This window comes from Loxodonta africana, chromosome 24 (genome assembly GCF_030014295.1).
Source record: "Loxodonta africana isolate mLoxAfr1 chromosome 24, mLoxAfr1.hap2, whole genome shotgun sequence".
NCBI classification, from domain to species: domain Eukaryota; kingdom Metazoa; phylum Chordata; class Mammalia; order Proboscidea; family Elephantidae; genus Loxodonta; species Loxodonta africana.
The window spans coordinates 24,273,258-24,288,002 of record NC_087365.1 but is presented as its reverse complement, the minus strand read 5'-3'; the positions used below and the strand labels follow the sequence as shown (position 1 = coordinate 24,288,002).

The window sequence follows — 14,745 nt, the reverse complement described above, 5'->3', positions numbered from 1 at the left end:
TGTGCATAAGAAACTGAAGATATCCTTTTGATAAGGGCACAGACCTACAATCATGCTCAATTTCAATTGGTCTTTCCCTTTCTAACCACCTGAACGAAGATAACTTCATGGTGAGGCTGTCACCACCTACCCGGCTAGGGCAGGGCAGCAAGAACCATTCAAATTCCGTTTGACACTGAACCGAACGTTAATATTTCTGAAACGTTGTAATATTGCAGTTAATGATTAGCTGATTCTTACCTTGGATATTTTTCTAATAAGATTCCTAACCTCTCTAAGCCTGTTTCCTTATCTGTAAAGGTAATAAAACCCATTTTAGAGTTTTTGGGAGGATTAAATGAGAAGCAATGCCTGCTTACGGCAGCTTTTCAGGTAAACGATTAGTGACTGCTGTTGAAATTTTCTAATACTGATTTTTGACATATGCACCTTCAGTCAAGAAGGAGCAGAGAGCTGGTATTTATGATTTCCTCTGTACCAAACACTTTAATAAGACTACGTAAGGCGTCCACCGAGGCCCCAGAGCTCCGCGCACACCTGGAGGGGGCCCCTCTGCCGGCCTCGGGCCTCGGGGGCATGTGCCGCGCGCCCCTCGCAGCACGGCCGCTCCCTCGCTCCCTCCTCCTGGGAGGGAAGCTGCTGAGCCGGCGGCGAAAGGCCAGCGCCACGCGCCACGCGCCACGCGCCACGCGCCACCCGCCTCCCCGCCTCCGGGCCTAACGGAGCGCGTCTCCCGCTGCCGCCTGCGCTAGGCGGCCGGGCCGCGGCGGTGTCGCAAAAGCGTCGCAAAAGCTTCTGTCCTTGGCGGCCGCGGGCCACCTGTACAAGCGGAGCGTGCTGGCGTCTGTAAGCCAGTATGGAGGCAGGCACGGCTCTGGTGCCTCGGGACCGCCGGGGCTCGATGGGGAGGCGGCCCGCCGGCGCCCGGGACTGCTGAGCTGCCGCCGCCTGAGTCCCTACGGCACGGCCGCAGGGCCATGCTGGCTTGGCGCATGGCGCGCGGCTCCTGGGGGGCCCTGCGCGGCGCGCCGTGGGCGCCGGGGGCGCGGCCGGGAGAGGGGCGCGCCCGCGGGGCTTTGCTGCCGCCCGCGCCGTGCTGTCTGCGCTTCCTGGCGGAGCGCCGGTGGCTGCGTCCGGCCGCGCTCGGCCTGCGGCTGCTTGGGGTCCGCCTGCGGGGCCACTGCTCGGGCGCGGAGAAGGCGAGCCCGGGGCCCGCAGCCGGAGGGAGCCCCGCCGCCGAGGCCCCGGCTGGCCCGGGGGACCCGGCGAGCGCCGCCAGCCTGGTACGTACCGCGGAGGAGGTGCCTGCGCCGGGGTCGCCAGCAGTCCTTGGACTCGGTCCCGGGCGCGGGTAACGTGCGCTGGCCAGCGCTTCCGTCTCCGAGCTTTTAAACCACTTCCCTGAAGTGACGGGCAGAGCATTCGGGCGGGGTGGATTTCAGGGGCGCCAACCAGACCCACCTTCTGTGTGGTCCCCTTCGGTCTCAGTGATCGCCCCTCTACCGATTCCGCTCGCGCACGTTGGAAAAAATAGCCTTCGCTTCTTGTCTGTTATTAGAAGACTAATTGTCTGAAGCGAATCCCCAGGGTTTAGGGCAAGGCTGTGAGAACCTTCCGAAAGGTATGTAGTCTTTTCTGCTCGCTTTCACAGGTTCGGTTCACTAACTTTTGGTAACTTTACGGAATGTGAGTTAGTTAAACAATTTAAGTCGTAATTAGAGATAAAGCAGCCCTGGGGGCGCAGTGGTTAAGAGCAAGGCTGCTAACCAAAAGGGTAACAGTTCAAACCCACCAGCCGCTCCTTGGAAACCTTCTGGGGCAGTTCCACTCTGTCTTATAGGGTCGCCGTGAGTCGGAATCGACTCGACGGCAACAGGTTTGGTTTTGGTTTGGAATTATAGAAAACTATTCAAACTCGATTCTTGAGGTTAAAGAAGAGAATTTTGTCACCTTATTTTTTCCTATTGCCCTCGTTTTACCTGTTGAAATACTGTCCCAGCAGGAGACTCCAGAGCATGAGTGTGGGAGAGCTTTTGATGTCATGTTAGCAAGGCTCGTGCAATTATTACATCTTCAATTGTTATGTCTTCAGCGGGCCCCTGTGCTGCTCTCATCAGATGTACAGCATGGGTTGAGGTGGCCACATCCTGGCGGGGGTTTCAGCTCCAGTAATAGCTAAAGCATGTTGCCATTTGAACGCTGGGTATTTTGAGGTTGCCATATCCTGACTGAAGACCTTGCCAGAACGCCAGTAGTTGGTCGAGTATGCCACAGGTTATCTGGTTGGGTAATCTGAGATTAGCTCTCTTAATTTTAACTTTGAAACGTTTACAAATTGATGATTAGAAATTAATGAGGTTATTTTAACTGAAATGTTTTATGTGGAGCCAGAAGAACCCCTTTCTCTGTTTCGTGAGCATTCAGTCCTGTGTCTTAATTCGTCAAGTGATACTCTGTTTGCAACGTTGTCTTGAATTTTGCCCAGTGGGTAGCTCAGAGAGTTACGGAATCGACTCCATGGTAGCAGCTGTATTCTGACCTTTTTGCTTTGTTGCTCGTTTTTTTCAGTCATGAGCTACCTTTCTTGTTCTTATCAGTTGCTGAGACTTTGGATCAGTATTTGACTTACTCCATACCACAGTGTGGTCAACAGACTTATCTTTCCTCTTTCTGAACTCAGAAAACACTGACCTTTGAACTTGAACTTGGAACGTATTCCAAGAATGTTTCCATTTAATTATGTGGTCTACTTCCAATAAAAGAGCCCTGAGTGGAGGTTGGTTGTTCCCTGGAGGATTTTAAGTTTTCCTGTAGCTTTCACTATCATGCCACCAGCCCCCAACAACCACCACCCCATTCTCCGTTCAAGCTGAGTTAAATATTTTGTGCCACATCATATTTATAACACACACTTCATACCTTTAGAGAATACCTTTTCTTACAGGATAATTCTTTAAAATTTTTTAAAGACATTATTAGAAATAGAAATGGGTGCTTTTGTTTTTTTTTTTTAAACCCAAAATTAAAGTTCAGGCCCAGCTGGTTACTGATTAAGATGGAGGTTAAGTAGAGTTAGTTCTCATGAAAAAGTCCCATGGGTGGAATTGGCAGTCTTGCCTCAGTGGAGAGAAAAATCCAGGCTTTAGGCAAAGACATTTTGATGTCATTTCTGTACCTTGTTGTGCAGAGCGGCTTATCTCCACTAGGTGGAGGCTTTCTGAAGTTGAAATACCCTCAGACAAAACATGCTGTTTGCAGGGAAGGGAAGTTCTTGAGAGCAGCTGCCAGACAGCCTTTCTTACTGCCAGCTTTAAGCAGCTCGGCTCCAAGTTAAGGCTCGAGGAATCCTAAACCTCCCACAGGGGAATTGTGAAAGCCCGGGGTTTCTAGCCAGTCGAGGGTCTTAATGTTATTTTCATATCTGTTTTGAACAGATTTATAAAACTTCTCTTTATTTCCTCAGAATCTCAATCCCTATTCCTCTCTCCATTTTAGCAATTCTCCAATTTAGCAATGAAGTGATAGAAGTAAATCTTTTTTCCTTTTCATTCGTATCTCCATATACTGTGTATGGCATTCAGCATATACAGCAGGACATGAGGGAGGTTATGTGCAATACATCTTTTAAGCCAAAATGCCTAGGGTTGGTAATTTGGCTGTTTCCTGACTCTTAAAAGCAGAGTGTTTTTAGTGAGTTCTAAATTCTAATGGTGAAGTCGTATATTAAAGACTTGATTTGCATAGTAGGTAATAATGTGTTTGTTTTGCTGCTTCTCTTTTTAGGAAAAAATTTGTAGTATATATAGTAGATACTTTACGTTTTGGTACATGACGCATTTTCATCTTCTGTATTCTTGAAAGACATTTTGAGAGAGATGTCTGTAAAAAGAACATCTCGTGGTTTTTTTTTTTTTAATTGTGCTTTAAGTGAAAGTTTACAGCTCAAGTTAGTTTCTCATACAAAAATTTATACACACATTGTTATATGACCCTAGTTGCTATCCCTGTGTCAGCACACTCTTCCTTTCCACCCTGGTTTTCCAGTGTCCATTCAACCAGCTCCTGTCCCTTTCTGCCTTTTCATCTCGCCTCCAGACAGGAGCCGCCCATTTTGTCTCGTATATCTACTTGAACTAAGAAGCACACTCTTCACGAGTATCATTTTATGTCTTATAGTCCAGTCTAATTTTTGTCTGAAGAGTTGGCGTCGGGAATGGTTTTAGTTCTGGGGCCATGTCTTCTGGGGTTTCTCCAGTCTCAGACCATTAAATCTGGTCTTTTTACGAGAATTTGAGTTCTACACCCCACTTTTTTCCTGCTCCATCAGGGACTCTCTGTTGTGTTCCCTGTCAGGGTGGTCATTGGTGGTAGCCAGGCACCATCTAGGTCTTCTGGTCTCAGGCTGATGAAGTCTCTGGTTTATGTGGCCCTTTTTGTTTCTTGGGCTCGTATTTTCCTTGTGTCTTTGATGTTCTTCATTTTCCATTGCTCCAAGTGGGTTGGGATCAAGTGATGCATCTTAGATGACCGCTCTCTAGCTTTTAAGATCCCAGACACCACTCACCAAAGTGGGATGCAGAACATTTTCTTAATAAACTCTGTTACGCCAGTTGACTTAGATGTCACCTGAAACCATGGTCCCCAGACCCCTGCCCCTTCTACTCTGTCCCTTGAAGTGTTTGGTTATATTCAGGAAACTTCCTAGCTTTTGGTTTAGTCCAGTTCTGCTGACTTTTTCAGTATTGTGCATCACATGAGTTTAAAAATTCAATTTAATGTAATAAATTTAGAGTCTGTGTAACATTTGGTCCTTAAGCTAATGAAGAGTACTTTTCCAATGTATGTAGTTATTTAAAGTATGGATTTACGGTATTTAATTTAAACTGTGTTGTCTTTGTGTTTCAGTATGAAAACCCATGGACAATCCCAAATATGTTGTCAATGACAAGAATTGGCTTGGCCCCAGTTTTGGGCTATTTGATTATTGAAGAAGATTTTCATATCGCGTTGGGAGTTTTTGCTTTAGCTGGGCTAACTGATTTGGTAAGTTATAAATACACACTCCCTGCTTTGCTCCCCCTCCAGATCCCAGGGTCTCTACTACTACACTGGAATAGCATAGCGTTAGTCTGGTTTGCATGGAAGGAAATTCTCACAATGGATTCAACCTAGTACTTTGTGTAAGGTCTTCTCTTGAGCATCTATGTGGGACTCTTTCTGTATACCGTCTGAGGGCAAAAGTGAAGGTTATAGAGAGGAATAGGAGGGGGGCGTTTTGGTTTTAAACTTCTTTGTAAAATAAAAACTCTAAGAAATCCCCAAAGAGCTGAGTGCTTGCTTTAGGAATAGAAATAAAGGAGAGAAGCTGTGCAGCTATTTTCTGTTTATTGTGAGTCAGGGTGGAGAGAACTATTCTGATCTGTAAAAACAGTTTATTCTACTGGTAGAGAAACAGTGGCCAGTTGTGACCCAGGGAAGATCAGGTGTGACCAGGGGTTTTGTGGAGGGCAGAACTCTGCTCAGGTTTAAGCTAGCAGGAGGCCATAGGCACCCCAAAGATTAAGTTCCTGATCCCTGGTCCTTCTTCCACTGTCCCAGCAGATGGACAGGGGAGAAAACAGCTCCAGGGCACCACCACCGTGTCAGTTTTGGGGGAGGGGAGAATTTATTTGGACCACCTCATGCTAGAACTCAGCTCCATTATGTGTTCGGTAGTTTTTTGTGGACAGACCAGAGAACTCCATCATCATGTGTAAAAAAATTGTTTGTATTTTTCATTTACCTTGTTTCGGAAGGAATTTGAAATGGCTCACAAAACTATATACCCCACAAAAGCACAGTTGAGGGAAGTGGTGAAAAAGATGAAAGATGTAAGATCTGAGCAAAGTTAGCATGTAGCGATAGATACAGCGCAGCCTTGTGCAAGGCTTATCTGAGATTCATGTGGGCACCCAGATAGGATGTGATGATTTGGCACCCCTTCAGACTGGTGCATGTGTGAAAAGCTTTGCTCAAAATTTTTCTAGTGAGAATAGGGAGAATCTGATTTTCTATTAATAAAAGTTGGTTAATAGCTTTATTTGTAATATCACTGGTTTCCTTTGAGGCTCCTGGAAACAGAATTCCACTTGCCCAGCAGCATTGGTGAGCAATTTAGAATTAACTGAAGACTTTGGAGGGTGAGCAGAGGAGGGCTTTTGCGTTATTATACGGCATTTAGCTTCTATTTGTCACCACCGCCTCCAGTCTTCTAATCTTTCTTTTGCCCCTGCTTTTACCTCTGAAGCCTGAAGGCTTCTACTCATCATTGATATGATCTCTAAGTCTGTCAAAGGCAAGTGTAGTGACAATGATTTTTTTTTTTTTTTAATAACAGAAAAGATCTTTTCCAGTTACTGGACTCATTCTCTCTGTCTCTCTTTTTTAACTGCCACACAAGATTGCAATATTCAGTGAACAGGAGTGAGTCCCCATTTACGTTTTTCTAATTATATGATATGTGTGGAATCTCACAAACATGTTTCACATTTACTCCATGGAGGTTTTGATGTCAAGTGACATGATCTGATTTGTATTATGTGTAGAAAATGGAATATAGGAAGGCAAGAGTGGGCGCAGAGAGACTGTCTAGGAGACTTGCAGTACTCTGGGGAGCAGTGATGGTAGCTTGGACTGTAATGGTGATTTGGGGTTGGAGAGAAGTGGATGAGTCTGGGATGTGTTTTGGAGAGAGAGTCAGTACGTTGGTAGTTGGATAGAGGGGGCCAGAGAAGGGGGAGTCAGATGTGGCTGCTAGGCTGTTTCTTTCTCTTTTTAGCAACCACGTGCATGGAGGTAATGTTTGCTCTGATGGCAACAAACTCAGGACAGGGTTTGGGGGCAGATACATGAGCTGTGATGCCTGTCTGCCTAAAAGTATCAAGTGGGCAGCTGAGTAAGTAGTTTTGAGTTGGAGGAAGTCTTGGTGAGAGAGACAGATTTGAGAGTTATCAGCATATAGAAAGTCAAGTTCGTATGAGAAATCATCTAAGCTGAGGCGAAAGAAGGGAAGGGGCCAGAGAAATGAGCCATGGGATCCCTCCAGTAAGTAAAGCAGTGGAGGATGAGTCACTAAAGGACTGAGAAGGAATAACCAGTGAGGGGGTGCAGAAAATGAGGCAGTGTGGTGTCCCAGAAGTTAAGTGAAGAAAGTGCTCTAATTGTGTTGAGGTCAAATAAGCTAAAAATACAGAGTTCCTTGGTGACTTTTAGGAGCACTGTTTCTAGAGGGGTGAGGACAATTAAAGTGGTACTTTAAGGTGGTGATGAAAATAGACATCTCTCTGAGGAAGTTTTGCTTTGTAGGGGAATAGAAAAATAGGGTCAAAGAAGGGTAGCTTTTAAAGATATGACATACTAGGGAATTTTATATTTTTAGTAGACATGATTGAGTAGAAACAGAGAGGCCTGGTAATGCAGGAGAGACAGGGAAGGAGGAAGCAGATCACAGAAGGTCAGGGCATGGGGCCAGAGAAGGCAGAGAGAGTGAATGGATGCAGGCAGGTGGTGGATTTGATGGTGGGACTATGAGGGAGTTGATGATAAGCTCTATTTTCTCAAGGAAAATAGAGACATGGTATGTCATAAAATTAAAAAACTTCTGTTCACCAAAAGACTTTACCAAAAAAAAGCTCCAAAGACCATGTTCTTTTTTTTTTAATTTATTGTGCTTTAAGCGAAAGTTTACAAATAAGTCCCTCATACAAAAACTTACACACACCTTGCTATGTAACCCTAGCTGCTCTCCCCCAATGAGACAGCACACTCCTTCTCTCCACCCTGTATTCCCCATGCCCATTCAACCAGCTCCTGTTCCTCTCTGCTTTCTCATCTCGCCTCCAGACAGGAGCTGCCCACATAATATCATGTGCCAAAGACCATGTTCTTAACTGCTGTCCTGTACCACTGCTGTCTGCCCTGACTTATTGGAATACTTAAGATATGGAGGACTTATTTATCCTTTAAAATATACCATGTCTAATTACATCTAAATTATTTTTTTCCTTATAAATAGGAGTAGGAAACTCACATACTTGTTGAAGCTGGAAAAACCGGAAAGTGCCTGCCTTGTGTACTGGGATTGGGCATTATTTGGCTTCAATTCGTTTTGTGACTCCAGGATGGCCGCGTTTTTCCATACTTCAAGTTAGGCCAAAGACCTGGATTTTTATGGGAAGACTCTGAATATTTAGATATTGGTGACTAATTTATATTTTTAAAATCTTAGGACAGGTTACACAAAACCAGCTGCAGGCCCCCATTTGGACCATAGGTGACCAGGTGTGACATTTAAATGTGATTTGTTTCCAAGCATAGTGAATAAGTGTCAAAAATTTCGGCTCGACCAAGTGCAGTGGATTGGGTCTTTTATTTAAATACAAGGCAAGCAAAATCGGCCTGAGCATACAATTAACAGTGGTACTGAGCAAAATAAATAAATAAACTGAAGAATAGTAAGAGTTACAACTCAGGGAGTTGGGCCATATTATGGAAAACTAGGTTGTCGTTAGTGGCCACGGAGTCTGTTCCAGCTCATGGCAACCCCATGTGTGTAGAGCAGAACTTCCGCTCCATGGGGTTTTCACGGCTGTGACCTTTCAGAAGCATATCTCCAGGCCTGTCTTCCAAGGCACCTCTGGGTGGGTTTCAACCACCAACTTTTTGACTAGTAGTTGAGTGCTTAACTGTTCTGCCACCCAAAGACGCCCTGATAAGTAGGTGCCCATTGCCATCAAGTAGATTCCAACTCACAGTGACCCTGTAGGACACAGTAGAACTACCCCATAGGGCTTCCCAGGCTGTAAGTCTTTACAGAAGCAGACTGCCACTTCTTCCCTGTGGACTAGCTGGTGAGTTCAAACCATGAACCTTTTGGTTAGCAGCTGAGCACTTAACCAGTACACCACCAGGGTTCCTTGAAAAGTAGGTAAGGGTTACAACGGTTAGTCTTACATTTAAAGGGTAGTCCTTGCAAGTAAAAGCAGCTTTTTTAGCTGTACAAAAAATAGCCCAAGGGTCAAAGACAGGCTCCTAGTCCAGGCTGTCAGCCAGGCTTAGTTTTAGACGGGTTCCTTACGTCTCTCTGAAGGTATGTTTATCTCACAAAGGGACATTGTGGAAATATTGAGAATTAACAGGAAGGCCTTGAGAAAGAAAAGTACTATAGAAATGTGACATTATTTCCATACCTTAAATATTTTTGAGACTCTGTAACAAAGTTGCTGATGAAGAGCTAAATGTATACCAAGAAGAATGAGAATGTTTGGGGGTAAGAAACGAGATTTTATTAACATTTTTTGAAACTATAGTGGTTGTTCTGGTATCACTTAAGCTTTAAGATCTCTACCCTGTACCTGTCATGATGTTTATTTTTTAAAAAAAAACCTTCTATTTTCAGTTGGATGGATTTATTGCTCGAAACTGGGCCAATCAAAAATCAGCTTTGGGAAGTGCTCTTGATCCACTTGCTGATAAAATACTTATCAGTATCTTATATGTTAGCTTGACCTATGCAGATCTTATTCCAGGTAAGAACGCCATCGTGACATTAGTCAGACTAGGGTTTCTCTTCACTCTTCTCTTCTCTATTTTTCTGCTTTAAACTGTTTCCCTAGTTTTAAACTGTTGAACTGTTTCTTGTCAAGTTATTTATTTTACTTCAGAATTTATATCATAATTATACTAATAGACTCAGTTATTTTCTTAATAAGATGGTTTAAGATGAAGCGAATACTATTTCACAATGCTAATTCAGATTACTCTAGAATCTTTTGGAGCTGTATTTTATATTATTAGTGCCTAATTTTTTTTAAAAGCAATTTAAAGTTTTAGTAAGTATTTTTATTAAGTATAATTTGAGCATAATAGATAAGAACTCTGAAATCCTAAAAATGCCTGTAAAATTTCACATTATTAGACATTATCATGCAACTTTCAAATCATAAATTTGTACCTTATCTGAATACTTCTCTAGCAAAAACCTAAGATCTTTTGCTTTATATTTCAAATGTGCTTTTCGGTTTATTTTCTACTTCAGCTGTATTTCTTAATCAGTTTTTCTCCTTCAGTTCAGATTAAATTGTTTCTAAGAGTTAGAAATGGGATCTGAGAACAAAGAACCTGCTCTGTGGTCCTTCAGTAGCTTGTTATTGGCATTTGATAGGAAGAAGTATAGTGGACTTTGATTTTGGGATAGTCTTCTCAAGCTGGCGGGTTTTTTTTTTTTCTGTACCTTTAAGCTTTTGAGTTTCAGTATCACATTTAAAAAATAAATTGGACTAATGTTTATGTGCTTCTTTGAAAGTCAGAGTTGAGGTATATTTATGGTTGAGAGGTGAAGGGGCAGGTTAAAAAAAAAAATTCTAATGAATATAATTTATAGGGAATAGAACCTAAAGGGCATTCTGTTGACATTATTCAGACTTCACCTGGTGTGTGTGTGTGAGAGAGAGAGAGAGAGTGATACCTTCATTTTTCAAAGTTGCATTGTGTTTTGTGGTGTTGCTTTACAAAGGTTGGCCAGGTCACTTCTTACTGTCTTACTTGTCTAGTGCTGCTATAACAGAAATACCATAAATGGATGGGTTTAATACAGAGAAATTTATTTTCTCACAGTTAGGAGGTTAGAAGTCTGAATTCAGGGTGTCGGCTCTAGGAGAAGACTCTTTTCTCTCTGTCGGCTCTGGGGGAGGTCCTGGTCTCTTTTCAGCATCTGTACGCCTGGCGTTCCTTGACTCCTTGGTGATCTTCACATGGCATCGAATTTATCTTCCCTCGTCTCTGCTTCTCTTGCTTGTTTAATCGCTTTTATACTTCAAAAGAGATTGACTCAAGACATACCCGACACTAATCCTGTCTGATTACTATAGCGAAGACAACCCATTCCCAACTGGGATTATAACCACAGGCATAGAAGTTATGATTTACAGTGTGCATTTTGGGGGGACACAATTCAGTCCATAGCATGAACATATAAATTGTTTCCAGGTTTTTGGTGTTATGAATAATGTTGCTATGAGCTTTATCTAAATAATGTAATAAATGATAATAAGTTGTTCTCTAATTCTGCACTGTGCCTGGTCTTCACTATCATTCTGGGTATTTCCACTTTCTCTCTTCTGTGTTGGGTCTGTTGATTCCAGGCTCCTGTGTGTTCCTTAACCTTCACCTTCCTGTGTTAAGGTTAAGGTTCTCCTTTGGGTGGAGCACATCCTCTAGTTATTTTCCATGAAAGGATGCAACATGGCAGCCCAGTTTTTAGATGTCTTGCACATTTAGAATTTTATTTTATGCTCATACTTGATTGAGTTGAATTGGTTATTGTTTTTTGTTTCAGATTATTTTCACTCAAAATTTTAAAGACTGTTTTATAAACTTCCAGATTCTATCTTGCTATTGAGAAATCTCATGCCATTCTGATATCTTTTCCTTTGAATGTGATTGTGTTTTGTTTTGGAAACCTTTTCAGTTTTTTTGATTTGTTTTTTTTTTTTTTTTACATTATTTCTAGTTGATGGTTTTTAAAAATAATTTCTTGTAAAAATCCACCATGCTTCATATGGATATGCAGTTATCGCAGCACTTTTTATTGAAAAGTCTGTACTTTCCACATTCATTGCAATGCCCGTATGTGCATGGGTCTGTTCCTGGGTTGGCCAGTTTTTTCTCCAGTACTACCCTTAGCTACTATTGCTTTGCTAAAAGTCTTGACATGTAGTAGAGCAAGTCTTTCTACCTTGTATATTCTTAGCTCTTTCCATTTGTGTATAAATTTTAGAATCAGCTTTTCAAGTTCCCCAGAAAAACCTGTTGGGATTTTGACTGGAATTGCGTTGAATTTATAGATCAGTTTGGAAGAATTAATATCTTTACAGCATCTAGTCTTCGAGACCACAGATATGATGTATCTTCTCTGGTTAGGTCTTCTTTAATGTCTCAAAATTTTATAGTTTTCTCCAGAGACATATATTTTTTGTTGGATTTTCTTTCCTTAGGTACTTGATAGTCCGTTTTGCTTTTATCAGTGGTTATCTTCTGAATAATTCATATTGTAATAACTGATGTTAATATCATAAAAATCAGTTCTGTGTCTAATGTTGATTTTTGTGTCTAGCAAAACTTGCTAAACCCTTATTCTAATGCTTTATTTGTAAATTCTCTTGGATTTTCTAAATCCATATTATATATTTTCCATGATTGATGGCAGTGTATTTCTTCTTTTCCAGTCCTTACACCTACTATTTCTTTTACTTGGCTTTACTGCCCTGGGTAGGCTCTCTGGTGCAGTGTTGAATAGGAGTGGTGATAGCTGATAGCAGTTGTCTGTGTCTTATTCCTAATCTCAAAGGGAAAGCTTTCCATATTTAACTATTAAATATGGTGTTTCCTATAGGGTTTACTTCTGTTAGAAGTTTTTGTCACGATTATGTATTGAATTTTATCAGACTTTTTCTTCATGTATTATGAGGATCATATGATTTTTTTTTCCCTTTAATCTGTTAATGTGTAGTGAATTACATTATTATTGATTTTCTAATGTTAAACCAAACCTGCAATTCCTTGCATAAATCCAGCTTGGTCACATTTAGACTGTCCTCGTAGAATGAGTTAAAAAGTATAATTTTATTTTTTTCATTTTTGGGAAATGTTTGTGTGAAATTGAATTCTTCTTCAAATGTTTGATTGAACTTGCTGAAATCATTGAACTTGTCGAAACCATTGAGGCCTGCAGTTTTTTTTTTTTTTTTTTTTACAAGGGGGCATTTTAAAATAGGTGATTAAATGTCTTTAATAGTTACAGAGTGATTCAGATTTTCTAGTTTATCTGTTATCTATTTTGCAAGTTGTGGTGTTTTTCTAGGAAATTGCCCGTTTTACCTACATTAAAAAATTTTAGCATAAGCTATTTATAATATTCTTAACTTTTTGACGTCTGTAGGATATGTGTGAAGATCTCAGTTGAATCCTGATTGTTAATTAATCTTCCTTCTTTTTGCCTGGATCAGCCTTGCCAGAGGTTTGTCAGTGTTAATTAATCTTTTCAAAAAACCAGCTTTGGGTTTTGTCGAGCCTCTCTGATATGTTTCTTTACTCTTCATTAAATCTTGCTCTTTTTCCTCTTTCTTTTGGTTGTCTTTGCTGTTTTTTCTCTAAATTCTTTAGTTCAGTTCTGTCTAATAGAAATATAGTGGGAGCCACATATGGAGTTTAAATTTTCTCGTAGCTGTATTAAAAAATAAAGAGAAACAGGTGAAAATAATTTTAATGCTATATCCAGTACATCTAAAATGTTACTTCAAAATGTAATCAATAAAAAAAATTACGTGATATTTTTTCATGGTACACTTTCAAAGTATGGTATATGTTTTGCACTTACAGCACCTCTCAGTCTGAACTAGCTGCATTTCAAGTGCTCGCTGACCCAAGTGACCAGTGGCAGCCCAGCTAGAGACGGATACTAACTTGTTGCTTTTCAGTTTTTCTGTTCTAAAGCTTGCATTCAAGGCTGTGCATTTCCAGTTATGTATCACTTTTTCACTGTTTCTTTTATGTTGATATTAGTAATTTTGTCATTGCTCAGTTCAAAATAGTTCCAATTTCATTGTGATTCTTTCTTTGACCTATGGTGTTAGTAGAAATATATCTTACTTTGTCAAGAGTTTGTGGGGGTTTTCTCGGTATCTTTTTGTTACGGATTTCAAGGACAGTTAACCTTGTGTTCAGAGAACACACTCTGTGATTTTAGCCCTTTAGGCCAGTATACCTAAATATACAGTCGATTTTTATCAACGTTTCGTGTGCTTCAAATATATGTGTATTCCGCGGTCACCGGGTGTGGTGTTCTCTGTTTGTCCATCCATAATTTCTACGTCCATAATTATATATGGTTAAGTTTTTCATCCTGTGTTTAAATCTTCTGTTCCTTTATTGACTCTTTTTTCTTTTGGTCCACTTGTAAGTTTCTGAGAGAATATATATATGTGTGTATACACACACACACACATATAGCTTCCTGCTGTTTTTCTTTTTAGCACTGATTTTTGCTTTGTTATCTTTTAAAATCATACTATTAAGTACATATGAATTTAGAGTTGTCACGTCTTCTCGATCTATTGAACCTCCTGTCATGAAGTGACCCTCCTTATTTCAACCACTGATTTTGCCTTAAAGTCTCTTTTGTTGAATTTGACTGTAGCCACAGTAATTAACCTTTGGTGATTGTGCGCATGAGGTCTTTGTCATATTTTTACTTTCAACTTTTTTGTGGCCTTATGTTTAAGATACCTTTTGTAAACAACATATAGATGGGTTTTCTTTATTTTATCCAGTTTAATAATGTTTGTCTTCTAACTAGAACATTTAATACATTGACATTTACTGTGATTATTAATAATTATGTTTCAGTCTTCCATTTTATGTTTGATTTGGCCCATATGTTGTTTACTACTTTTACATGTATTTTTATTATATTTCTCTGTACCAGTCTGGAAGTTTTACACTCTCCATTTAGTTATCCTCAAAATTTTGTATCATTCACCCTTATTATAACAAAGTTTAATGTTAATAATATTTTATGCACATTCTGGATACTAGAAGGGCCTTAGAATACTTTAACTCCATTTATTCTTCTCTCAACCTATGAGATTGCTGTCAAATTTTATATATTTCTTAAACCCATATGATATTTTTGTTAGTACTCATGTAGAT

At 40.7% G+C, this 14,745-nt stretch overlaps 1 protein-coding gene across 3 annotated transcripts in view; it reads left to right on the top strand.

Moving 5' to 3' along the window:
* The first annotated feature begins 811 nt into the window (after positions 1-811).
* CRLS1 (cardiolipin synthase 1) overlaps positions 812-14,745 on the top strand; it is a 27,367-nt gene continuing 13,433 nt past the window's right edge. The window contains exons 1-3 of one of the 3 annotated variants that reach the window (XM_064275788.1): positions 812-1,283; positions 4,906-5,043; positions 9,437-9,566. In XM_064275788.1, the coding sequence (XP_064131858.1) occupies positions 978-1,283; positions 4,906-5,043; positions 9,437-9,566 (574 nt within the window). In that variant the 5' untranslated portion in view covers positions 812-977. Of the gene's footprint in view, positions 1,284-1,310; positions 1,622-4,905; positions 5,044-9,436; positions 9,567-14,745 lie in introns of those variants that run through there. The other 2 variants (XM_023550017.2, XM_010591536.3) reach the window with 2 other exon arrangements.